This window comes from Microtus oregoni, unplaced genomic scaffold (assembly GCF_018167655.1).
Source record: "Microtus oregoni isolate MIOR12 unplaced genomic scaffold, Mior012 000016F_ref0000370, whole genome shotgun sequence".
Taxonomy (NCBI): domain Eukaryota; kingdom Metazoa; phylum Chordata; class Mammalia; order Rodentia; family Cricetidae; genus Microtus; species Microtus oregoni.
Genome location: NW_024543075.1, coordinates 19,139,132 through 19,165,700, shown reverse-complemented (window position 1 = coordinate 19,165,700; position 26,569 = coordinate 19,139,132). Strand labels below are relative to the sequence as shown.

The following is a 26,569-nucleotide window of genomic DNA, read 5'->3' as shown; positions in this document are numbered from 1 at the left end:
TTGACCAATGCTCAATGTGGCAGGGCTGGATCCTCACCTGGGCAAGTAGTCCTAGGCTGTATAAGAAAGCATGCTAAAGAGGCCATGAAACACACTGGTAAGCAGCATTACCTCCATGGTTTCTGTTCCAATTCCTGCCTCAAAGTTCCTGTGTTGAGATCCTGCTCTGGCTTTCCATAAAGATGGACTGTGATGGACTTGTAAGCCAAATACACCCTTTCTCCCCGAGTTAGGTTTGGGTCAGTTTTGTATCAGAGCAACAGAAACCTAACTAGGCCATCCACCCAAAATTAATATTGTTCTTTAAAGTACCAAAAATCAAACCAGCAGAGCATCCATGAACAATAGAAAACATCGCTGGGCTCCCCAGGGATAATTCTGACAGTGGCTATGCCTTTCTCTGCTTCCTGGGGCTTGCTAATGGGTGGCTTTATAGGTTTGGTTTTCTTTGGGAGCAGGGACTGAAGTTGGGACACAATGCAGCTGTGTCACCCTGGACTGCTAGATAGATCTCAAGATGCTCATGTTGGTGGTGGACCCCCTCACTTCCCCCATAGCCTGTCTGCCAGGACCAGGCAGCTAGAATGCCCTGTCTCATACTCATCCAATTGCACTGTCTTGTACGGGCCACAGACTGATATTTTGTCTCACTTGACCTTCATGTGAACCTTGCCCAGACTGTCCTCATTTCACCAAGGAGCAAAACAGACCTCAGGGGTTTGAGGGACCTGCCCTTACCACACAGTAGTGGCTATTATGGTACCACTGACAGTCGAGCAGAGAAGTACCTTTAAAAAGAGTGGATTCGGAAGGAGAAGTTGCTTCGTTATAGGGAATTGGGGTATGCTGGTAGATTTGGAATATCCAGTCTGCAGGCAAAACCCCCTTTCTAGGACGGGAGTGGTAAGGATACCTGTCTGTTATCTCAGCATTCAGAAGCAGGAGAGCTACGAGTCGGATGCCAGCTTGGGCTACATAGAAAGACCCTGTCTTAAACACCCACATGAACTGAAGAGATGGCTTAGGTGGTAAATGCTTGCTACAAGCATGAAGAACGTGAATTTATATTCTCAGTACCAGGGCAAGGGCAGGAGCAGGATGGGGCCTGAGCACAGCAGCATGTGTCCAGTACCAGCTCTAGGGAGGCAGAGATAGGTTGGTCCTTGGAGCTCCCTGGCTTGCCAGCAGGGCCAAATTAGTGAGCTCTAGGGTCAGCAAAACTCTGTCACAAAATATAAGGTGGACAGCAAGTAAGGAAGGCATCTGATGTTGATCTCTGACGTACACACACTCACACACTCAAACAGACATGCATGGGCACACACATAGTAGAAAGAGAATGACTGGGGGCTGGAGATATGGCTCAGTGGTTAAGAGCGCTGACTGCTCTTCCAGAGGACCCGGGTTCAATTCCCAGCACCCACATGGCAGCTCACAACTGTCCGAAGATCCAGTTGCAGGGGATCTGACACCTTCACACCAATGCACATAAAATAAAGTTAAATAAAGCATACAAATATTTTAAAAAAAAAGAAAGAGAATGACTCCCACAGTTTATCCTCTGACCTCCATGTACACACACATACACACACACACGAATGGGCACACACATAGTAAAAAGAGAATGACTCCCACAGTTTATCCTCTGACCTCTATGTACACACACACACAAGAAAAAGAAACAGAAGAAAAGGGAAGAACAATCCTTCCTTCTGTGTCCATCCTCTCTGTCCCTGGCCCCTTCATTCTGTCCCCACCCTCCATCTTGTGCCTTCTGTGTCCACTCTTTCCATCCCTGTCCCTTCTGTGTCTACCCTCTCAGTCCCTGACCCATGGTCTATCTATCTATCTATCTATCTATCTATCTATCTATCTATCTATCTATACAGCCCCGTGGATGCTTGATCTTTCCTACTGACTGTTCTCACCTTGTGTATTGTTCCCTCAAGAACTCTTTTGCTTAGCAAATGGTATCTCTACCTACTAGGCTGCCCTCGTCCAGTGCTTCCAGCCTTTGAAATTAGGAATTTCCCAAGTCAGTAGTTATTCCCAGTAAATTTATTTTCCATTTATATTCCTTAAAAAGTTAAGAACTAGGTAGTGCATACTTTTTTATCCTAAGGGTCACTCTCTCAGCTAGCTGCTTTCAAGCTCTCCCAGGAATCTTGTGTCTTTGCTTCCCAGTGGATCTAACATTGACCCTTCTTCATCTCCCCAGTCCTTCTCAGGTCCCAAAGCCTGTGAAGTGGGCTTCCTTTCATATCTTCTCTTCCTTATCTCCATTCTCTGTGCGACAAGGCTTTCTAGGGGAACAGAACCCATAGGATGTATATTAGAAAGGGATTTGTTAGATTGAGTTTTACAGTGGGTCAGGGAGTCCAGCAGTGGCCAATGGCACTAGAGAGGCAAAGACCCCGATAGCTGCTTGGCCCATGCAGCTGGATGCTACAGTAGTCCCAGTTGGGTACTGAAGGCTCCAAGAATTCCTGGAGGACCACAGGTCTCCCTTCAGTCAGTTGGAGGGCTGCAGGAGCTGTATTCAGTGAAGGCTGGAGGCAGCTTCAGAATATGCAAGAGTAGTAGGGATCTAATCGAGGTAGCGGGTAGGATGTTCTTTTCTCAGATCTCATTGTAGCTGGGTCCCCACTTTGGGAGGGCTTTCCCTTCAGCTAATCCTTCCTGGAAATACCCTCATAGGAAAAAGCCCAACAAATAACAGTTGCCTCTTGTCACCTGGGCAGCTGGGTGAATAGGGCCCTCAGTACCCTGTGTCGTCCCCTCCCCCACCCCCTGCCAACTTCCCTCTCCATAGTCTGCCTCCATCATCCCCATATCTCTGGGCACACTGATCCCTGTCATCTGCATTTGGATTGCAGCCCAGGTATCCCTTTCTCCTCACGGCTTCCTTGCCCACAATGTGGAGAGCCCTGTCCCCTCTTGTCTAACCACTGTTGTGTCATTGTTATTCTCCTCAGTCTGTCTCTCTAGAATAAACACTCCTGTATCTGGCAGGCGTTTGTCTGTTCTTGGTCTCACCACACCCCAATATCTAAACCCATGTGCTGCATAGGTTTTAAACTTATCCCTTGGAGACATTAGAGACCCACAGAAGCTGTGAAAATGACACAGAAGAAATCAATGGTGCCAAAGCTGGTTCTCTGAAATCTTTTGATTTCAACAAAACCGAAAGCCTTAAGTTAGATTAATAAAGCAGGAAGCAAAGATTTCAATGACTATAAGGGGAATGAAGGGGATAGCACTACTGACCTTACAGAAATGAGGGTTATAAGACTGTATGCCAACAAATAAGATAACCTACACGAACTGTATAAATGCCAAGGAGAGCAAATTACCAAAGCTGACTCAAGATGAAATGAAAAATCTAAACAACCAATCCCAAGAAAAGAAAGAAACTGAACTGATTATCAAAAACCCCACAAGGGAAGCCTGGAGTGAGATGGTGCCACTGGTGAATCCTGGCAGATAGTTAAAGAATGAACCTTTGACAGTTCCTTCAATCTCATAAAATGTAGAAGAGGAAGGACTGGGTCCCCATGGACTTCTAAGGCCATATTGCTGAAACAAAGCAAAACATTGGAACAGAAAACTACATACCAGTACACAAGACTTACTTTTTGAAATCTCAAATGGAGGCCACTGTGGGACCCACTCATACCTCCTGGGATGACCAGAAGAACTGACTGTCCTGCTGAAAGCCAATAGACCAGCCACCGTGGGAAACAGCATGCAATTCTTCAGAAAGTTCCACCCTTGGCTGTACAACCAAGAGATGTGCTCATCACAAACAACAACAAAACATAATGAAAACTCAACAGAAGATGAAAACAACCCGAAAACACAGACTGACGGACAAAGAATGAAAAGGTGGTGTAGCCATACAATAGAATGATTCCCAACCATGAAAGGAATGAAGTGTTGGTACAGGCTGCACCATGATGGATGAACCTTGAACTCTAAGTATGAGAAGGCCACATAGCGAATGACTCCGTTTCTAGGAAATAGAGTTCAAGCAAACACAGATACAGGAACAGGCCAGTCATGGGAGTGGGTGACCAGGGGGTGCAGAGTTCCTTCAGTGGGAGTGAAACGTGCTGGGCAAAGATGGTGGTATTGGCTGTAGCCTGTGAATAGGCTGGGAAATCATAGATTACACACTTGAGAATGGTGAATTTTGTAGTATAAGAGTTATATCTCAAAGCAAACAGGATACACAGAGATGCCCTGTATTGTTGTCCACTTCCCCCCAAAGATAAGAGAAACTGTCACTGTACTCATAGACAATCCTCATATAGTGGGGTGTGTGTGTGTGTGTGTGTGTGTGTGTGTGTGTTTCTATGGCATTTTGTCATGTGGAACTTTATGGGATTACCCACACATGAAGATACAGCACAACTTCCCCCCCCCCCACGCCCGTCTCTAGCACCTGGAGCCATTTGTCTGCTCTCATCTCTAGACTGTGAAGGGATTGGTAACCCAGATCAGTGGCAGATAGTTTGTCTAGTTTGTCTAGCCTATGTGAGGCGATCCCCAGCACCAACAAACAAACACCGAAAAGCTGTCCAAATGGCATGTAAACACAATACAGTCTGAACACGTTTGGAGGTTGACTGGTTCCCAAGCAGAGTATCTTCAACCTCCTTCCAAAATGTTGGGTATTTTGTTCTTAATAGCCTATTCCTTTGAAAACTACTAGTTTATTAACATGGCTTTAGTTCTAAGGCAGCTGACATTTCTCTGCCTGTGCTTGGATCTGTGTTTAATCAATGCTGGGACAGAAAAGCACCTTTGGGTTTTGTAGTCACTACATAGATTTTCTGGGCCTCCATGTGTTCAGCCCAAGTTGGAGAGGGATATTGAAGCCCCTGAAAGCAGCCTTCAGCCTATGCTGGTATGGGGGTCAGGGTGCCTCGTGGTTAGAATCTTTCCAAGATATGTCCACACTGGCTCCCTGTTTTCCTGGTGGTCTTTTACTCTAGGTTCCTGCAGGGATGGCTGGCTTACTCGTGTCCCCTTCATGAGTAGTCTGCCTCCCCTCTCTACCTAGGTTTCTAACACTGTCTGCCGCTTGCCCAGGGCTTTTTGCCTCAGGGTCTGCTGCTAGAAGACTGAGTAGAAGTAGAGCATATCTGGTCCGTAAATGCTTACGATAATCAGAGACCAAACCCTCACTCCACCCCATGGGCTGTGGGCATCTCAAGGCAGACCAGAGGCCAAGCTGCACCTTGGTCTTCTATCCATAAGGAGGCCCAGAGGTCCACTTGCCCTAAGGTTCCAAAACACCCAACAAAGTACCATAGCAGCAGCAGGGAGCTGCCATGATCCTTGTCCTGCCCCTTTCTTTCTGCCTGTGTTGTGGGGAGGGTGCTGCAGCTGCTCTGCTTGCTGGCCTGGCTCTAGGGGTGTATCCAGGATGTGCCGGTCAGTCCCCGGCTTCCCACCAGGTCCTCACATAGACCCTCTCTGAACAGGAACACCAGAGGGCCTGGCCACTAATGAGCCCATGAGTTATCCTCAGGTTAATGCACTCGGGTTTCAAATGACACAGTGCCCCCTTAGTTCTCTTGCCATTACTCCCACTGACAGAAATGAGAAGGGAAATCAATTCCTGTCCCCTCTCCGCCAGTGTCAGGCCACCACAGAGAGAGGGGTGAGCTTACCCTCGGGATTTGGAGATGAGCTCTCTCAACCTGACACAGCTGCTAGGAACACCGAATTCTAGCATAGCCAAGGTGCTTCCAGAGTAAGTCAGCATCCCTTAAACCCACATTCCTGGTGAAGACTGCTGAAAGCACCCACTATCGTCAGAGGACAAGCCCCATCTGTTCTTGCAGCTGGATCCAGGTTTCAGAACCCCAGCGTCACCAGCCTGCCTCCCCTGATGCAGGCAGTAGGCATGTTCTTGGTGACAAGAATCATTAAGATGCTCTCAGATACCAGGTGATACTTGTTTAGAGTAAAATATATTCCAAAGCCAAGCTAGCTGTGTGGCCAGGCAGGACCGAGGAGGAGTGTGAGGGTGAGGCAGACTGGTGGTTAGTAGGGACTGAGGTAGAAGAGTGGCAGCTTCAGGCAGTACCGGGCTCCAAGCCCAACTGTGGAGCCCTAAGTGCCAAGCATTCTAAGTAGGTGGAGAGTCCAGAAACCAGGCCCTGAGGGGTAAGCCGCCCCATTTTTCTGGAAATGAGTTGGTGCTTTCCGACATCTGAAGCAAACAGATGACTTTTAATTATTTGCAAGGTGGTCTCTTCTGTAAAGCTGCAACCCTAGCATATATGACGGGAGACCAGTGTCTCTTAGTCACTAGGTCAGTCCTGAGCCAAGGAGCCGTACCCAGTGCTGGGATTCAGGAGTGGGTAAGACTAGGGGTTCCTCTTAAGAGCATGCTGAACTTCTATGACAGGACACAGAGACAGACCACACTCACCGTTGGTACCACAAGAAGTCAACGCTGCCTGGAGGAGAGGCAGGGTCACGGGAGGATGGGGATGAGGAACCACATGACATTGTTGAACTTCCCCGGATGAAAAGGGCAGGAAGCATGGTGGGGGCAGAGGCCTACCTGCATCCAGGCAGTGCCCAACCAACTGCCAGTGATGTGTATTCAGGAACAACGCTGGCTTAATTTTTTTCTTCTGCTTTAATTACATTCTTTGTGTGTATATCAGAGAAACCATTCTTTTTAAGAGTTGGTTTTCTGCTTCCACCTTGTGGGTCCCAGGAATCAGGCTCAGGTTGTTAGCCTTGCCAACAAGTGTTTTTACCTACTGAGCCATCTTGCTGGCCCAGCTGCAGCCTTTGCTCCCCTAGAATATAGAACTGCCGTAGGAAGTGACTGGAGCAGAAAGTCCCCTGATTTGGCTTTACCCACCTGCCACCAAAGCTCTCCCTCGGGAAATGGTACTGGTGAGGGCGCAGATTCCAGCAAGGGCCTGTCTCTGGTGCCCTGTATCTTCAAGGGCAGTCTTGGCAACACCCTGGCTGCCTCCTGCCTCACGGAGGAATACAAACAGAAGCCCCTGCACTTGGACACCCGGAAAGGAGCAGCCAGCTCCATGCTGTGGCCCTGTTCCAGCACATGGCTCCGAAATTTCCTTTTCTCCTCTATTCTCAAATTTGAAAAATTCCACAGGGTTTGACAAAAGAAAATCAGAGGCTCTGCCTGCCAGGTTAATCAAACAGTGCCAGCAGAGGCTCTCTCTAGGCCTCCTGGCACCCCTCCCCACCCCCAGTGCCCTCCTCAAAGCCCATTAAGCTGATTAAAATAAAGTCCACTGCATTTTGAGTTCCATCTGGCTGGCAGCTTGTTGCAGGGACAGGGCTATTGGCGCTATGAAGCGCAGCTGGAGGGGTGAGAGCAGAGGGCAGAACTCAGGATGGAGATGAGGGGGCCCCGCTCAGCCCTTGCATGGCTGCTGGTTTTAATTAGCCAGAGTCACTGGCCTTTTGCCCTAGAGACAGGCAGAAATGTGCCTTACATTTCCCATCTTTTGGCCTTTCAGAGCAAGAAGGACCCCCCAGTGTGGACCTGCCCCTTCCACCCACCACTTCAGCTCTATTTTATTATCCATAACATGCGGCAGCTTCATGACTTCGGTCTGGCCAAGATCAAGGTTCGGAATTACTGGACAGCAGATGGGGTAAGTGGCAGGCCTGGCGTCCTCACAGCTCACTTGGTGATGCAGACACTTAGCAGTGTGCCAGTGGCCTGGTTCCTGAGTTTATGAGTCCAACAGGCTCCTGCCTCCATGAGAGCCACGAGGAGCAGAACTTACAACTCCCGAGGCTTAGGAAGTGGCAGTGGTAACGCTCTCTATCAAGTCTGTCTGAGAAGAGCCTGTGTACTCGGCCTCCAGCCTCTCCATCCATTTAGCCACTGCAGCTAGGTGCTAATCTGCAGGGACCGAGCTTGGAGAGTTGCTAGGAAGCAGACCTTTTTCTGTTTTTTTTTTTTTTTTTTAAAGATGGTCTCTCTATGTAGCACTGGCTGTCCTAGAACTCTATAAACCAGACTGGCCTCAAACTCATAGAGATCCACCTGCCTCTGCCTCCTGAGTTCTGGACTAAAGGCATGTACCGCCATGCATGGCAGAAAGTGGATTCTTATTTGGTAGTTTGGTAGGTGGGACAGGAATTCTGTGTGCCAGACCAGGCTCTCGGGGATATAGAGCTAGCTCTACATGGCTAGCTTTCACTGTGACTGTGAACCCATCTGGTTTCCAAGTCCTTGCTCTGTCCCTTACACTGTCCTCCTGCCCTCATCCTTCCTTCTCTAGCCTGTTTTTCATGAGTTGACTTGCTTTAGTTCCTAACCCATATGGGCACACCAGGTGCTGTCAATCTCTTGATATGTTCTGAGGAGACAAATGCAAAAGGCACCAACTGCCCTGGAGGCCACCTTGCTGAGATGCTGACAGACAAGATGTAGACAAATCATGCAGTGTGCTGATGCCCTGAGCAAGGTGAAACAGGCATGGTGTATCTCACATGGTGGTGCCAGGGAACCCCCACAGGCACAGAGTAAGTGAGAAAGGGCAGGGGTACTGGCGTTATTGTCTTATTTTCCTTCTCAGTACATGTGGGATCAAGAATGGCCATGCCTCATGTAAACCATGAGGGACATAACACAGGAGATGGTGGGTGGGAGCTGACCCCAGCCTCCATCTCGCTAGAAAGACACTGGAGAGCTGTGGGGTCTGTGGCCATATGTAAACCTGTAGCCAGAGGGAAGGCACAGCTTCTGTGAACAGCCTCCATGGAGGAGCCCCAGGCCATGTTGGCACTTCTAACAGTTCCCCTGAGCTTGGGAACTGGTGTGGGGATGGTTTTGTTGGTTCCTTCATTTATTTGCTTGTTTACTTAGCGAGTCAGGGCCTTCTTCTATAATCCAGGATGGCCAAGAATTTAGCTGTAGCCAAATCTGTCCTTGAACTCTTAATCCTCCTGCCTGAGCCCTCCAGTCTGTCTCCAGCAGCCTCTAGGGAGAGCTGTTAAACTTTTTGCTGCTTCAAACCCTTTGACCCAGAGGATCAAAGTCAAGCAGCTGGTGTGACATCTGAGCTTCCTAATGTTCTTGTGCAGTCTCTGCCTCCTCTCACTCATGCCAACCTCCTGAGCGCTGGCTGCTGTGGCCACACCCATGTCCCTGCCTACCTCCCCATCCACTCAGCTCCAGACGCTTGTCCTGCAAATTCCTCAGCGATGCTTTCTCTAGGGATTTCCCGATCCTCCTCAATAGGCTTTGGGCTCCAAGGCAGTAGGGCCAGAGGTCTCTGTTCACTCTGGAAGGAGATGAACAGGCCATAGGTGAGTGAGTGAAAACCGTGGGTGAGCTCACATTCCTGTAGTCCAGGATCAGCTCACATTCCTGTAGTCCAGAATCAGCTCACATTCCTATAGTCCAGAATCAGCTCACATTCCTGTGGTCCAGGATCAGCTCACATTCCTGTAGTCCAGGATCAGCTCACATTCCTATAGTCCAGAATCAGCTCACATTCCTGTGGTCCAGGATCAGCTCACATTCCTGTAGTCCAGGATCAGCTCACGTTCCTGTGGTCCAGGATCAGCTCACATTCCTGTAGTCCAGGATCAGCTCACATTCCTATAGTCCAGGATCAGCTCACATTCCTATGGTCCAGGATCAGCTCACATTCCTGTGGTCCAGGATCAGCTCACATTCCTGTAGTCCAGGATCAGCTCACATTCCTGTAGTCCAGGATCAGCTCACATTCCTGTAGTCCAGGATCAGCTCACACTCCTGTGGTCCAGGATCAGCTCACACTCCTGTAGTCCAGGATCAGCTCACATTCCTGTGGTCCAGGATCAGCTCACATTCCTGTAGTCCAGGATCAGCTCACATTCCTGTAGTCTAGGATCAGCTCACATTCCTGTAGTCTAGGATCAGCTCACATTCCTGTAGTCCAGGATCAGCTCACATTTCTGTAGTCCAGGATCAGCTCACACTCCTGTAGTCTAGGATCAGCTCACATTCCTGTAGTCCAGGATCAGCTCACATTCCTGTAGTCCAGGATCAGCTCCACTGGCCTTTCTTACACCCAGGTGAGAGGGCCCGAGGGTGAGAGAGCTGAAGCAAAGCTCCCCTCCAGAAGAGCCCTTAACACCTTCTCCCTTTCTTCTGCCCCTCCTTTCTTACCATCCCTCACCCTTGTTCTTCTCTCCTCTAGTTCTTCTCACAGCCGGCACCCACCAACTGCTAGTAGGCATCACAGGCCCGAGACCCATAAGGTCGCAATCCCTCTGGCTCTATTCATGAGTCCTACTGCAACTCCCCTTGGTTTCTGCCTTTTGAGGTCTCTCTCTCTTTCTTAGTAAATTCCTAAAGTTTAAATTTGAGAAAAACAAATATCTGGAATGGACCTTGACCTGTGAGTTCCTTCCCGCCTTGGCCATCTCTTAAGTGCTCAGAGCACCCATCCCTGCTTCAGGATCTCAGGTTTGCTGGCGCTTCCCTGCAAGTGTTCCCCTTACCTTGTTCTAGAATGGAAGTAAGATGCTGCGGCCTGCCTAAGCCAGTGCCCTGTGGCTCAGCATGGTCACTAAGCATGAATCTTGGGCACATTTTATACATTGGACCACAACACTGAGAAACTGCATGCCTCAGCCAAGACAGGCCCTTATTTACCTGTGCTCGGCCGTCCTGGGACATACAGAATAGAAAAATGGCTCAGGGCCCTCTGAGTCAGGGGCGCATCGGAGGCTTGCTGTGGGTGGGAAGTGTGGGTTCTGGCACCCAGGGTGGAGCACGGAGGGCACCGCAGAAACTGCTTACATGACACACAACCATCTGCTGTCGGAATTTACCAGGGGCAGAAAAACACAAACAAATGCAGCTGTGGCTTGGTCGATTTCATATTCTCCAGAGAACTCTATTGCTGTGTTTCGGAGGAGATAAAATGAGAGTTTATAGGGAGTATAGGTTGGCCCGTAGACACAGCTTGTTAATGCGGTGTTTTGTGTATGGGAGTCTGAGCAAGGAAAGTTAACTGGGAGAGCAAGGCGTAGTTGGAATAGAGGAGCGTCCTAGAGAAACGGGCTTCACTCTGATTGGAATGTGCTGCCTGCCACATCCTCAGGGTAACAGTTCCAAGCTCCTTTCCCTCGGCAGGTTGCACTGAGTGTGAGCTACCCTGAGAAGAGGGACTTGGAGGCCACCCTTCACAGCACACAGAGGAGGGCACAGCCGTGTCTGCTGTGGCAGCTGTCGTTTGCCCACAACTCCAGGAGTCAGGCCTGTGAGAAGCATGCATGTGTAGGAATGAGTAACTGAATGTGGGAAGCAGCCTACCTGGCCTGCAACCATCTTGGTGACAATATTCCCTGACTTGATGTTGAGGAAGCTGAGTCTGGAAGAGTGGGACCCCACACAACAGATGGACGGGGTGTCTTTGGTCAGCTGATTGGAAGTGGGTGCCTGGAGTGCTACCCTGAGAACCTTCCCTCTGCTTCATCAGGGTTCACTGGGATTGACTGGCAATGTCTGCTTAGGGCAGGAGGGGAATAGGATAACATGTCTGCTACACCTTTTTATGTTTGTACACATGGAAGACTTACCCAGCTGGAAGGTATAAAGGATTGGACTGGCTGGGGAGCAGGAGAGCCACGTGGTTTTCCTTAACAAAGTGACAGTCATGGCAGGGAGGGAACTGGTAGTCTCTATAATAGATGATTGTCTGTCTTGCTGTGGTTTGGAAATAGGCTTCATCTGTTAGGAAGCCATTAGGATACTTCCTGGGGTGCTTTGAATCTGGAAGGTCACCTGTAGGTACATGTCCTGAATGCCCATTTCCCATTGTGGAGGATAGGTGTTAGGGACTGGTGAACCCTTTAAGAAGAGAGACCTGGCTGAAGGGAGTAGGTCACCAGAGGCAGAACCATGAAGATTAGCCCAGCCGTAACTCAGACCCCGTAAACATTGCAGCTCAGATGAAAAGGGATCCTGGTAGTGGGGAGCTAAGGAATGCCAAGGTCACAGCAAGTGTAGCAGCTTACAGCCCTGCTCTAAGGAAAGGCTGCCCCAATGTAACAGCTCTGCTCTGGCAAGAGAGGGATTCCCCAGTTGTTACAGCTCAGCTCTGGTGCTCCTGAGTGGAATAACTCAGCTCTGCTAGGGGAAAGTTTCCCCAGCAAAAGTGTTACAGCCCCACTCTTCTCAGTCTCTGGCTTCCCCAGCAAAAGTATTACAGCTCTGCTCTGCCCAGGCTCAGTGTCTGCCCTGATGAAAAAAGTCTTCACCCAAACCTCATTCAAGAGATTTATTGGGAGGGAAGAACCGGGAGAGTGGCTGCCTCAGCTAGGGTGGAGGAAGAGCAGCAGTAAATTGAATAGGTGCAGGGCTTATATAGGGTTTCTTAGGGGTGGAGTTTTCCCAGGGAGACAATTTTCAGGGTGGAATGGGTCAGATTTCAGTCCCTTGAGCTCAGATTAGCTACATCTTGTGCTCAGGGATTGGTTGGTTTTCTGCTTAGTTGGTCAGCGGCAAATTTGGCTCTAATTTCAGGGCTAGGGATATAATTTCACTGGCTCTGTTTCTAGCACTGAAGTGTGTTTCTTTGGCTCTGGTTTTAGAGTCAGGGTGTATTTCTTTTGTACTGTGTTCAGGGCTAAAGTATTTCTTTCACTGGCTTGGGTCTCAGAGCCAGGGTGTGTTTCTTTTACTGGTTCTGGTTTTAGGGCCAGGGTGTGTTTCTTTGGCTGGCCCCTTTTCCTTACAGACCCTAAAAGGCCATCACAGCTGCTCTCTGAGGGATGCTGAGGGCAGGGGGACCCAGCCTAGTTAGGGACAGCATGGCCTGGGCACGGGCAGCCATGCTTGGGTGTACCTGTTCATCCCATGATAACAGATGCATTGGCAGCTGCTTTTCTGGAAGGAACTGTTGAGTGTTGACCTAAGAGCATTCCCCTGCCCCTACTCCTGTTCTATCGCAGAGCATTTGAATGTGAGCCCTAGCTATGGCCCCTTTCATTCATAAACACTTCAGTGCCTCTGGACACTCAAATTTGCGTGTCTCTGTTATAACCCCAGGTGCTAACATCATGGGGCCTGACAGCAATTATTGTTTTGATTTAATCACCATTCCATATTTAAACAACTCAAATCATCTCAACATGATTTTTTTGTTTTTTTAACATTTGGTTTGGATTCTGATCACAGCAAACATTTAGTCAGATGAGGTAGGTGACCTGGTAGCATTAAGCAAAGTATTTGGTAGGGGACTGGTCATTAGCATAAGGCTGAGATGTTGACCTCAGAGATTAGGCCTAGGCCAAGCTTTCCTAGCAGGGCAGATACAAACTCAGGATGGCAGCTGAGGCTCCATGTTCTTAACCAAGAGCAAGGTGTGCTAGGCAGGACAGCTGAGTGGCAGGACAGCTGTGTGACAGGACAGCTGAGTGACAGGACAGCTGAGTGGCAGGACAGCTGAGTGGCAGGATAGCTGAGCGGCAGGACAGCTGTGTGGCAGGACAGCTGTGTAGCAGGACAGCTGAGTGGCAGGACAGCTGTGTGGCAGGACAGCTGAGTGGCAGGACAGCTGTGTGACAGGACAGCTGAGTGGCAGGATAGCTGAGCGGCAGGACAGCTGTGTGGCAGGACAGCTGTGTAGCAGGTTATTGGGGACTAGGCTTGACAAGACACCTCTTGTCAGAGGTAGGGGCGTGGGGATGAGAAATGTAAGTAAAGAGTACAAAGATGTGAAAATAATAAAGCAGAAAGCATAGAATAGTACCAAGAGGGAGTTCCAGTGAATATTGAAATCACCCGTGTTTAATTTTCCATATGCTTTTATACCCCAATACAAAAGGGGAAGAAGGCAACAAAAGACTCCTTTAACATGATACAAAGGGCAGCTTGAACAGTTAATTGCTTTAACACGTTGAGACATCAAGTCATTAGCATTCTGTTGTTTAGGCAGTGAACATACCCTAGACCAAGTATTCTGACGGCAGCCACTCTCCAGGTTACCTCATATTATAAAAGAAGGAGCAGATGTACACTTGTATAACTTGACCATCTGTCAGGATGGAATGGACCTACTTGTATGAGCTATCTTAATGTCAAAAGAACTAAGTAACCACATCTTGAGTCGGGATGTATAGCTATACTTGTTGTCAACAATTTTGAGCCACTTTCAAACTCTCTGATCATCAGACAAGGTGAAAATAGGCTCACATTTTTGGGCCTCCACAGCAGGACAGCGTGTCAGGACAGCTGCATGTCAGGACAGCTGAGTGGCAGAACAGCTGAATGGCAGAACAGCTGCGTGGCAGTTACTGACTCAGGCCTTAGTCCTTCCGGGTTGTTTTCTTTCCCACCCCTCATTCCCTGAATGATCTGTGCCCCAGCTCAGCCTACCCAAATCCAGGCCTGCCTGCTCACCACCCGTTTGGGTGGAAACAGCACCCCAACCCCTGGCATTCATATACCCAAAGAGTCTGAAATGTTTGGGTTAAGACTTCACCTTAGCTCCTGGCATCCATATATCCAAAAATTCTGGAATGTTTGGGTGAAAGTTCCATCCCAAGCCCACTCCTCTGGGAGTTGTCTCAGTCCAGGCTCCAACTCCAAAAAAGTTCACCAAATGCTGACCTTCTCCAGAGATGCTCATGACCACTCCCACAGGGTAGTTAAACAGCAACCCAGAGAATAAACACGTGGTTTTCTGGTCTTTCTTCCCCGTTTTCTCTCTGTGGTGATGAAAGGCCACCCGGGAGTGCCGGTATTCATTAAACCTGGGCTTTCTCTAATTCCATTTGATTTGGTCTGATTTGGATTATTGTGTCATTGGAGAGATTGATTGGGCCACAAAAAATTTCACCACCCACAGCATCTTGGCCTCTCTTCTAATGCTGCCTCCCCCATCCTGTCCTGGTCCAGTCCCTTTGTCCCTCTATGGTCACCTCAGCTGCAGTTCTAACCATTTCTGAAGCTTGTCTCCTTTTCCATTAGTTCCTTCCTCTCCTGTCTGCTATCCCACTGTCTCCCTCTCCCTTGAGAAAAGTAAGTGTTCACATGACAAAGTTGCATAGCTTTTGGACACCCTCCCGAGTTACTCCCTGATAGAGCCAGAGCCCTGGCAGCTCATGTACAGTAGCTTGAGCAAATGCAGGCCTCAGGACTGAGGCCCCCCATCCTGGTAGGCACAGGAGTACACAGATGGTTAGCAGCGGGGCAGGAAGCCAAGTAGCAAGTCTGAGAGCAAAGCCCTCAACAACTGGCATCAAGAGGAGAGACAGAAGTCAGAAGGGCTAGGGCCTTCCTGGAGGAGGCTGTGCTGAGCCTGTTCTGAGAGCACTCTCTGGACACAACAGCCTGCTCTTCAGAGTCTCGGGCCTGGTAAAACCAAGTGAAAGCAGCAGGAGAGGAGGCAGACCCCTCGCTCCAGCCAAGTATCCCAGAGCCTCAGTTGCTTCCCCCTCTAGGACCTCCTTTGAGTGCAGAGAGAGAGGAGATTGGTTCACATTCTCTGTGCAGTGGGTCTGGTATATGGATACCTTCAGGCTGGCACAGATGAAGTTCACTGTGGGTGAGTGGTCACTCAAGGCACAGTTTGCTTTCCCAGATCCACCCTGATTGGACTCAACCAATGCTGTGTCCAGATGCTTTGCTGGAGAGGCTGGCCTTGGTGGAGCTGGTAGTCACCTCTGGGGACAGTGACTTTAGAGCCCTGCACCCACAATTTCTGCCTCAGGGAAGTCACATGACTACTCCCCTTTGCTCAATAGTAGGTGTGTTGATTGGAAGGGGCGGGGCAGTTTCCATGCCAGGCTAGGGAGGAAAGTGGCCTTGGCAAGCTAATTCAGTTACCTTGGCTGCAATAATACTTATAATGTGTTAAACATGAATTATCATCTCAGTGTGTCTGGTTCTTAGGAGTTAGAGAGAAAGAGCATGAAGGGGAAATGAGAGCTGGGAAAGGTACCATATAGCAGCCATGGGGCTTCAGAGCGTCACTTGAGGCAGCATCAACACAAGTACCACCATAGCTCTCATTAAACAAAGGGAGCGGGAGAGTATATTTGCACATAAGTGCACACTCAGAGATGGTTCTAGGTGATGCAGTCAGAAGGATGGGATTTCTGAACATACTGGATTCTGGGGTAAAGAAGGAAGAGCCTCAGGTAAAGCACTGGTAACTGGACATGGGGTAGAGGCTAGGTCTTACAACAGGAAAAGGTATCTTTCTTCTAGAGTTTTGCTAAGGGGTGCCTACCTGCAAGACTCTGCCCCAGGGCTCTGTGGTACAGGTGTGGACCCCCATAAAGCTTCCTAGTAAAACCCTTGAGGTCTGCTGATGTTTATATGGCCACCTACATAACAACAGCCTTGCCTACCTGCAGGTTCCCATCCCAGAATTCAACCAGTAGCATAAAAAATATCCAGGAAAAGATCTCTTTTGAACATATCTTTTTTCTTATTCTTCCATAAACAATGTGGCGTAACAATTTCCATAGCATTTACATTGTATTAGGCTTTATAAGTCACTTAGAGATGGTTTGGAGGAAGCAGGAGGGTGTACGGAAGTTATATGCAAATTTGTGATATTTTATACACAGGACTGCGGCAGGAGACAATGCTGGTATCCACGGGGACCCTACAATAAATCTCCCACAGATACTCAGTGGTGGCTGTAGGTAGAACAAAATCTGGAAGGATGTGTATGCATTTGCACACCCACTGCAAGGTGCCAGGACCATTACCTTTAGGAAGCAGGAGATGGTATGTGGGGGCTTACTTAGGAAACTGGGGACCCAGAGTTCTGCCCACACAGGTAGTTCAGTCTGTGCTGGCCCTAACCAGAACTGAACTCTAGCTAGACACAGGGAGGAAGGAAAGTTCTGATGCTTCTTGAAGGGTGTCTGGGACTGTGGGGCAGTACAGACTTTTGTTTCTGTTTCCTATCCAGATATCCCACACCAAACCTGCCATGGTGTGCTGGAAATATCTGAGATGCAAGCTGCAGACCAGGCAGGGGCCTCACTCCCCATGGCCATGACTAGCTCATGATCACCACGCCCCCTCTTTCTTTACCTGGCTTATGTCCCTTACCTGCCTTCTTTTGCCACAGTTATAATTCTTGAGCAGTAGACATCAATAGTTAGGTGGGGCTCTCGACTGTCCGTGTAAGACATGTTTCGGTGGCCAGACATCCCATTAGAAAAGCTAGGTTACTCATTCACCACTGTCTGGAAGGGTCCCCATCTATACCCTACCATCTCTTTAAATGAGTGTTTCTGTCTGCTGGATGTTTCCATGGTGGTAATTTCCAGAACAGCTCATTGAAGGCTGCCCATGCCATCCCCTCCACAAGCTGTGTTCTGATTAATTCACAGCACACACTTGCTCTGTGCCTCCACTAAACAGAGCACACATCCATATAAACATGTAAAAGCGCACTTTGAACATCGACTCTTCTGACAGCCAGCAAATAGTAGCCTGCCATCTCACAATTGGATGATTGACACTGAGTTCCTGCGGTGGGATACGGGTGTGATGGCTCTCTGCATTGCTCTGAAACCTGTCCACAGTGATCTGGGAATTTAGTTAGAGCATGCAGATTTAGTTTGCAGGGAGGCTAAGGCATGGAGAATGAGGGTAGGTTGATAGCTCTGGATCCTCAGAGCCCATACTGCTAACCAAAGATCAGAAGTCAAAGCTGGGCAGGAGTGGCCTGGGAAGAAAAGCCACAGACCACCCCCTTTCTTGCTCTTTGGTCTTAGAAGACTGTCTAGGCTAGCTGTGTGTCAGTTCCCTCATGATGGCTGTGATCCTACTATGTGCTGTATTCTCAGACAATTGTGGAGGACCCCTGCTGACTTAGAGATTCACTTTGGTTAGGAGAGACAAACTAGCAGCCAAGCAGGCATGGAGGTGCAGGCCTGCAATCTCAGTGCTTGTAATGCTAGATCTCGAGTCTGGGACCCTGTCTAAAATAACAAGCCCCCTTAGTCAGCTATGGTGGAGCATATCTTTAATCCCTTACTGGGGAGGCAGAGGCAGACAGATTTCTATAAGCTTGATGCTGGCCTGGTCTCCATAGTGAGCAGATCAATAGTAGCCAAGGCTACATAGGGTTGTATAACAAACATCTGTCCCTAACCCTTCAGAAATGCTGATGAGAGAAACCATTTCTGAGATGAAAGAACTCCAGAGCATCAGGGTATAGAGGGGAATGGGTGGGGTGTTCTTCAGAGCCTGGTGTTGGGGAGTCTCTGGAGGCAAGAAGGATGTGGGCCATGGCATCAAGGAGCAGTATATGAGGCCAGCAAGCCAGGATCTGGGACTGTTAAGAGTAGCTGGGATTGACAGCATGGAGTTGCTGGGTGGTTACACAGGAGGCTGCTGAGCTCTGACTGAGGTTGTTTTTAAGTGAGTCTGGCTGCTATGTGGGAAATGAAGTGTATGTGCCAGGTGACAGTGCAGAGTAGGAGCAGAGAGACCAATTAGCTGATTCTGGTGTCTCTGGAGAGATGGCAGTGGCCTGCACTGGGGCAGCAGTGTCTGAAAGATGAAGTCGGGTTGGAGAGGAGAGAAACAAGGCACTCCTGACAAGTTGGATGTGGTGGGGGCAGGGACAAGGTCATCAGAGGGGCTGCCTAGGGTTTGGGAAGCTGACTGAGTAGGGGAGAGATTTGGCTGAGGGAAAGTGATGTAGAGCTCTGTTGGGAACTGTAACTACAGCACCTAGGAGCCAGGGGCCGAAAGAATCCACATTCAAGGCTAACCTGGGCTACATAGTATGTGTTTTCCTTATTTCTTATTGGTTTTGTTTTTAAAAAGTATTTGATGGATCTGAGGCACATAAAGGTTGAGATTCCCAAGAGGAGAGAAGCGGAAGGGGCATCCATCCCTTAAGGGCCAATGGAGAGGTCAGGAATACAGAGTAGGGCATGGACATCCTCAAATCAGAGAGGCACTTAGAGCCTCGGGCCATGGTGAGTACAAGATACTCAGAAAGATAGCCTTGAACCTAGGGCAGCCAAGTCACTGAGGCCCAGCTGAGCTGGTGGGGATTGCAGGAGCAGAGACAAGCCAAGGAGGCTGGGCAAGGGAGTAGCCAGCTAGGAAGATGCCAAATAACACGGGCATATCATCACTGGAAGCCCAGCCAAGGAGATTATGAAGGAGGAGGAATAGCTGCCTGTTCATGCTGCTGAGCCAGCCACGACAGGGGAGCAAGAGATCCCATGACTTTGGCCATGAGCCAGTCCTGTAAATAACTCTCATAGCTGAGAGAAGGGCTCTGCTGTGATCACCCAGACAGCAGGGGTAAGCCATTGCTCTGGCTGTGGGCGCCTTGGCACAGCAGATTCTGTATTGAGATGCGATAGGAACCTGATGGGGAGTGGCAGTAACTGATTCACTGTAGGGGTGACAGCAACTTGTGGGGCACCTTTGTAGACTACAATACGCAGCAATCAAAAGGAAGAAAACCATAGCCTCGCTCCATCCCGACGCATCTCAGAGTAATTACGCTAAATGAAAGAAGCCAGATAGAAAGGGGTGCCATTGAAAAAGCTACATGTCAAAATTCTAGAAAATGTGAGTGTCAGTTTATAAAAGGGGCCTGTTGAGATGGCTCATGGATATAAACACTTACTGTCAAGACTGATGACCTGATACACATAGTGGAAGGAGAGAACTGTCTCCCCCAAGTTGTCCTCTAACAACAGGTGTACACACACACACACACACACACACGTAAAAATCTGTAGTGATGGTGAGCAGGTGGGTGATTGTCTGGGGAATGGAGAGGGATTTCAAAGTGTGAAAAGAAACTTGGGGTGATGGGCGTCTGAGCCTAAGTGTGAAGATTGTTCCAGGGAGATGTACGTGTTAAGACTCACCGAGCAGCTGAAAAGAGGTGTTTACTGTTTGATGTATGCATTATATTCCGCAGTAAAGCCTGGGCAGAGCTGTACCACGGAGAGGGGGGAAGTAACCAGTAGCTGAAGGAGGGGTGGTGTTATTTTAAGCGTGAATAGATAAGCATCAGATTCAGGCATGTGTTTAGGTTATGAGGGGACAGGGATTTTTCTTTGAAGGTCACTATATGTCATGCTGGCCTTCATTCTCCACATCCTTGTGCAATTGAAACATCTAGAAAATTTGGTAGTAGGGCAAAGATTCCCTAGAAGCTGCCATTATCAAGGCTGTGGCCGTGGTACACCTGCCCCACATCCCCTGGGTCTCTCCCTGACTGCAACTGCCGCTGAAGTGGGCGGGTCCCTGGAGTGCTGGCCCTGCTGCACCTGAGTTGCTTTGCTGGGCTATGTGCTATGGAAACATGCCCAGCTTGTGATGTCTGAGGGGTCTGTTACCCAGGGCCACCTTTAGCAAGCAGTGCACAAATGGATTAGATTCTATCTTTGGGGGACACTTCCAAGGTTTGTGCCTTGGATTCATTGTAGAGTCCCAACAGGATGGACCCTCAACTGCCCCTGCAATGAAGAGCTCAGACACTCTTGGGTCTTCTTCCTACCCCGTCTTATTTCCCCCACTTCCTGTCTCAAGCTTGTCTCAAGCTGCCTTCAAGATCCTCGAGGAGTCCCAGGAGGCAGCAGTGACTTGAGCAGCAGGTCCCCTTGCTGCAGGAGCCACACTTCATTTCCATCTACTTCACATATACATATTGACTTTTTTGTGTGAGTGTGTGTGTGTTTTTTCATTTTGTGTTTTGTTTTTGCTTTTTTTGTTTGTTTTTGAGACAAGAGTCTCACTTTGTAGTGCATGCTAGCCTCAAACTCACTATGCCCTGGACCTCGAGAGTGCTTGGATAGCAGGCATATACCACTGCACCCAGCTGGAGTCAGTCCTTGAAGAACGCTGCTACGGCTGTGAAAGCCGTGAAGGGTGTCACAAGGGAGTGATGGGGCATCTCTGCTCCTGGAGGAGATGAACTCCTGTGGCAATGTGAATCAGGTTGAAGCAGCGAGAGACCGGGAAGCAGCGAGACCAATTAGTGGGCCATTACCAGTGTCCTGACAGGAGGCGATGAAAGCCGAGACAGCACCGAGGCTGCCGCCTTGAGAAAGTTCTTTGATTCCTAGAGAGAGAAAAGGGGAGTCCGTTTCACAGCTGCTGGCTCAGCTCTAGCGTGCTCACATTTCTGGCACTTTACCTTTCTGTTTAGGGGCATCTTCACTTCCACAATTTGACACACGCTTTCCTTTGTTCCATTTTTTGCATTCAGGATCTCGATATTGGTGCCAAGAATGTGAAACTCTATGTCAACAAAAGCCTCATCTTTGATGGTGTGCTAGACAAAGGAGGAGGCAAGGCCCCTTTTGATTGTACCATCCCTGTTGACCTCCAGAGTGAGAAGATTGAGAGCCCAGAGAAGGCCCTGCGTGCTGACTGGGAAGGAAGCAAAAGTGCCCTTATGGCCAGCATGAATGGGGACGAGCAGCTCGGGCACAGCTGCTCACAGCCAGCTGAAGCTTTGGTGGAGATGACAGTTTCCTCACAAGGAGATTTCCTTAGTGAAAGGGTGAATTCTACTCATTGCCCGAAGGACAGTTTGTCCAAGTCACAGGAAGATGTAAGATTGTTGGCAGCCTCCGCCTCAATGGGTGATGGGCCCAGTATCCCTTCTTCTTCCTCTCCTGGGAAATGTCCTCCTCTGGAAGAGGAGCCCTCTTTGATCCAACAGCTGGAAAACCTCAAAGGCAAAAGAATCCCTGAACCCTCTGGGAAAACCCCACACTGGTTACAGCCTTCTCTGGCAGGGATGGGCAAGAAACAGGCAGGCAGGAAGCCCAAACCCCTGTGGCTCAGTCCTGAAAAGGATCTGGAACAGAAGAGCAGGCTTCTGTTGGATGATGTCATTGGTGATGCTTCTGAAGAGCTGGAGGCCAGGGAAAAAGGCCCTTGCCGTGAGCAAGGGAGGACTAGCAGCTGGAATGTCATCACTGAAGAGAGACCCCAGAGGGCATCATCTAAAGCCTGTGGTGACGACTTAGACATCTTTAGCCAGCCTCCTAACAGGGATCGCCCTGCTAGTGGGAGGAGGGCCCTGAAGAAGGATGCCAGTGGTAGCCATGGTGATGACCAGCCAGCCAGCAAAGGTAAGCTTCGAGAAGCTTCAGTTGACATGGAGCCATTTGTCTCCCTGGCCCTGGTTTCCTTATCTATAAAACAAGGGGGCTTTTCTCAAGTAGGAGTCACAAATCTACTGTCTCAGCTGGAGGAGTGGGACAAATGAGGGATAACTGGGCACTCTGCATGTTAAACTCCTAGTTGTGATTGTCACTGGCGCCAGAACCTGTTCCTTGGCCCATTTTTCTTGCCGTACATGGTTTTTTCAAATGGACTTCGTTCTTCGTCTTTGATAAAGACATTAGTCCCTAGTAACTTCCCTGACTCTGTTAGAAGACAACCCCAGGATGATGCTGAACACAGCTGGCACTAGCCCGAGTATAGAAGGAACCTCCAGATGGTGTAGGGTGGTGGCTAAGAGGGTCCAAGGCCATTGGAAGGAGGCAGCCATCACTCCACAGTCTTGTTGCTGGCCTTCGGGAGTGCATGACTACTGTGCCAGTCTCTTTCTTTTGTTGGTACAAACTGGAATATGGAGAAGTCTTGTTTTACAGTGTTAGCAACCGATAACAGTGTGTGTCAGAAAGAAATTATCAGGTTTCATGGCTCGAACCTATAATCCCAGCTACTCCAGAGGATAAGGCAGAAGAGTTATAAGTTCAAGACCTGCCTAGGCTATAGAGTGAGTTCAAGGCCAGCCTGGTCAACTCAGTAATACCTTGTCTCAAAACAAAGAGGTAGCCAGGCAGTAGTGATACACACCTTTAATCCCAGTAATTGGGAGGCAGAGGCAGGCAGATCTCTGTGAGTTTGAGGTCAGCCTGGTCTACAGAGCTAGTTCCAGGGCAGCTATGGCTGTACACAGAGGAAGTCCTGTCTCAAAAAACCAAAAACCAAACCAAAAAGTACAACAACAACAACAACAACAACAACAAAACTCCAAAAAGGTAGAAGGACTCAAAATATAGCTCAGTGATGCAAGGCCCTTAACTCAACCCAGTATTGAAAACAAAACAGAAGCTTCATCTGTTGGCAGAGTTAGGTTGAGACCATCATAGTTTTTGCAGTGGGTTATCTGTAAGGACATCCTGAATGTATAAGTGGGCTTATGGTGTTGTCCGCATATCCATCCTGAGTAAGGAGGAGATTCTGTGTCCATCTGTATAAGAGGGCACCAGAGTGACTTGGACTTGCCCCTGTGATGTGGAGTGCCTTATAGTGAAGCCATCTGAATAAATCTGGCTATTTTCTGGCTCTCTGCTCACCATCTGTAAGGTAGAATATGACACACCTTTGTTCGAGATGTGAGGGACAAACAAGACAGGGCCTTCAGTGATGCAACAAAGCTGGCACCTGGGGAGTGTTGGACAAGTCCTGAGTGAGACATCAGCTTGTGTCGCCTACTACCCCACAGACTGCTGAGCCTCAGTCTTGACTCCTTTCACCCTCTTCCCACAGTCTCTACAAAGTGTCCCTTTCCTCGCTGTAATGGATACGAACTGTGCCAGAGATTCTAGATGTCACTTGAGATTTGTGGGCTGTGTTTGGCAGGTCCCTGGCAGAGAGGTATGCACCAGCAGATGGTCGCTGTTCCTGCTACCCCTTCCCTAGCCTGTATCACCGTACTCTGATTCTGCCTCTTGTTGCTGTGGCCACAGGAACCTCTGTGCTCCCTTAGTGAATCATCTCTATTTGCTGTATCAGCAAGTGTCTGCTTGGTCCCTCATGTGGCACATGAGATGCAGAGCACATCCCTCAGGTTAACCCACCCAACCACCGCTGCCCTCTGCGTCTTTGCTGCTGCCCACCTCTCTCTAGACTCTGAGAATGAGCAAAGAGATCAGGAAAACTTCAAAGGGATGTGGTGGAACCAAGCCTGGAACCACTACACTCAGGGCACTAAGGAAGGAGTATTACCAGCTCTAGACTAGCCTCTGCTACACAGAAGGACCCTGCCTCAAGAAACACATTAAAATGGTCAGGAGTGTGTGGGGGCTAGTAGGTAACATACTCGAGGATCTGAATTGGATCCTTAGACTCACCTAATCCCAGCTCTGGGGAGGAAGAGGCCATAGGATCCCTGTTAGCCAGCCAGTCTAGCCAAATAAATATGCAGGCTAGTGAGAGACCTTGTCTCAATGGAGGTGGACATTCCCTGAAATGGTCACCAAGGGTTGTCCTCCAGCCTCCGCAAGCATGCAAATCTATGTATATTACATGCACCCACATGCACACACAATTATACACACACTAAAGGACACAATATAGACAGAAAGCGAAGCCTTCTGAGTGTGAAAGCCTGGCTCAAGTGACATGCTATGGGGCAGGACAGTGGTGACAAGCAGCTGCAGGGCCTGGATCCATGTATGCTTGATCTTTGCCAAGGTCTGGTCCAAACTTAATGATTCTGAACCCTCTTGACAGCCCCATCTTACTTAAAACTCACTTAAAAAGTGAAGTTGAAGTAACTTTCCTGGGTTTTCCTTTCTCACAGCCAGTAGGGCTAGTATAGCATTTGACCGTAGATCAGCCATACCGTCCTTGCTTGGAGCCAGTACTCCTGGGGCTGATTAGCATAGCTGCCAGTGCTCACTGAATGGTCAGCCAGGCTCTAAACAGACGGAGCTGCAGGGAGTTCTTGGTGACAGGCAACAGTCCAACTGTCCAAGTTCAGAGGCCTCGGTCTCACTTTAGCTTCTTGCCAGGCATTTCCCTGCTTGGCTCAGCGACACATTAAGAATCGGGCCCTTGAGATTTAATACTTGTTAGCTGGTTTTGCTAATGAGGAAAGTTGTTTAGAAATTGTGTTATTACCCATCACCCAGTGCCAAAGCCTGTATGCCTGGGCCTCCAAGAAGCGTACTGGCTGAATCCACCAAGATGCTAGTGGAGTGAGTAAGCTCACAGTGGCTTGAAAGCTCCACCCTCACCATGGTGAGTCCACCACTGTCCTCAGCGTGGCTCAGTAGGGAATCAGATTTTACTATTATGTCATCTACATTCTGGAAGTGAGGTTCCTTGGTCACAGGTAGATGAGGTCCCATCAGCCTTCACTGTGAGCAGTGAAGAGGAGAAGGCGGAGAAGTCGGGGTACTCTGATGCTAAAGGCTACTGGCATCTTCTCTCTGACCCCTTGGTTCTCCTCGCAAGTCCACCAAGCCTCATTTTCTTCACTAGTTTGTTCACAGGCAGCCAAAGGCCTCTCCGGCCTGAGTGACTGAGTGCTGGCTCTGGGCCCTGCAGCCAGTTCCAGAGTCTCTGGGGGCCTGATTGGTGGGTTTAGGTCAGGTGTCCAGCCCTTGTCCAATCAGCAACAGCTGAAGCAGGTTCACTGGAAGAAAGGCAGTGCTTGTATTTGCCCTTGTCCATTCTTGTTTCTCGTGTTAGTAACCACTGATGCAGATGTGAGGGCAGCTTCTAAACACTGAGCTGTGTAGCTGACGCCACACAGGAGGAGGCTTTGGCGCCTCGGATCCTCTCATGTCATCATCAGGGTCCTTCCAGATTGCAGATAGACACTACTGCTTTCTGCTGCCCATTTGGGTTTAGGATTGGGGCTGGGACATGGCTTAATGAGACAGTGTTTATCTAATGTGTGCAAGGCCCTGGGTTTCATCGGATACCACAAAAAAGGAAAAAGAAACTTCTCATCTAGCAGATTCAGGATAGGATTGTCAGCAGCGACAGACCAAGCCTTAGCTTAGTCCCAAGCAGTAGACAGAGTATGTTCCCAGCAAACAGAGACACAGGGAGACACACGGATGTCCAGCTGCCTTCACACTCAAGAGGGCCAGGAGAAAGTCTACACCTCTCCTTTTAGAACCAAGTATGTGACTCAGAGAAGAGTCTGGAAGGCAGACTCAGAAGAAATGCCAAGTCCCTGCTCCCTGACAGGCACGCCGGCCAAGTTCCTGATGTGTGGTGCTTAGTGTCTCCTGGCATGCTTGCAGGCCAACCCTGCCATTGCTTTCAGTCAGAGGAATTCAGATCGCAGGGACCCATGTGATGACAGCCTGTGCTAGAGCTCCTTCTGCCACTTGTCACACCGGCCCCCAAGAGGAGATAATGTGGGGACTTGTGGGCTCTTTATTGGAGGCAGAAAGGAAGAAGGGGACCGGGCATGAGTGGGAGAACCCACAGGTGACAACCTCCAGGCTGATCCGGGGGACTGGAAGCAAGAAGCTGATGTTGACAGGCCTTCCTGTCCCAGCAAATACTTCCTAGGTATTTCTTGCACCTCGTGCTATCTGTGTATGGCAGTGCGGTACAGCAGGGAACAAGGATGAAGTGGCAGGGGCCATTAGAAGGAAGTAATCAATTGGAGGAAGAGCTCTCCCAGCAGAGGCCATAGAAGGCCCCACTGAAGAAGACTCCTGATATGTCCTTGGACAGACATCTGGTGGGGCAGAGCAGAGCAGAGTGGTGCTGAGGGAGATGGAGGTTGTAGAACTGAGAAGCCACATCAGAGCCTTGTGGACAGTAGCAAGATTGTTCTTA

General features: G+C 49.2%; 1 protein-coding gene across 5 annotated transcripts in view; it reads left to right on the top strand.

Moving 5' to 3' along the window:
* The window catches only part of LOC121457976 (katanin interacting protein), a 168,820-nt gene that overhangs the window by 117,518 nt on the left and 24,733 nt on the right, over positions 1 to 26,569 (top strand). For all 5 annotated transcript variants that reach the window (XM_041667083.1, XM_041667085.1, XM_041667084.1 and 2 more), the window contains 2 exons: positions 7,521 to 7,658; positions 21,228 to 22,101. In XM_041667083.1, the coding sequence (XP_041523017.1) occupies positions 7,521 to 7,658; positions 21,228 to 22,101 (1,012 nt within the window). The remainder of the gene's footprint in view (positions 1 to 7,520; positions 7,659 to 21,227; positions 22,102 to 26,569) is intronic.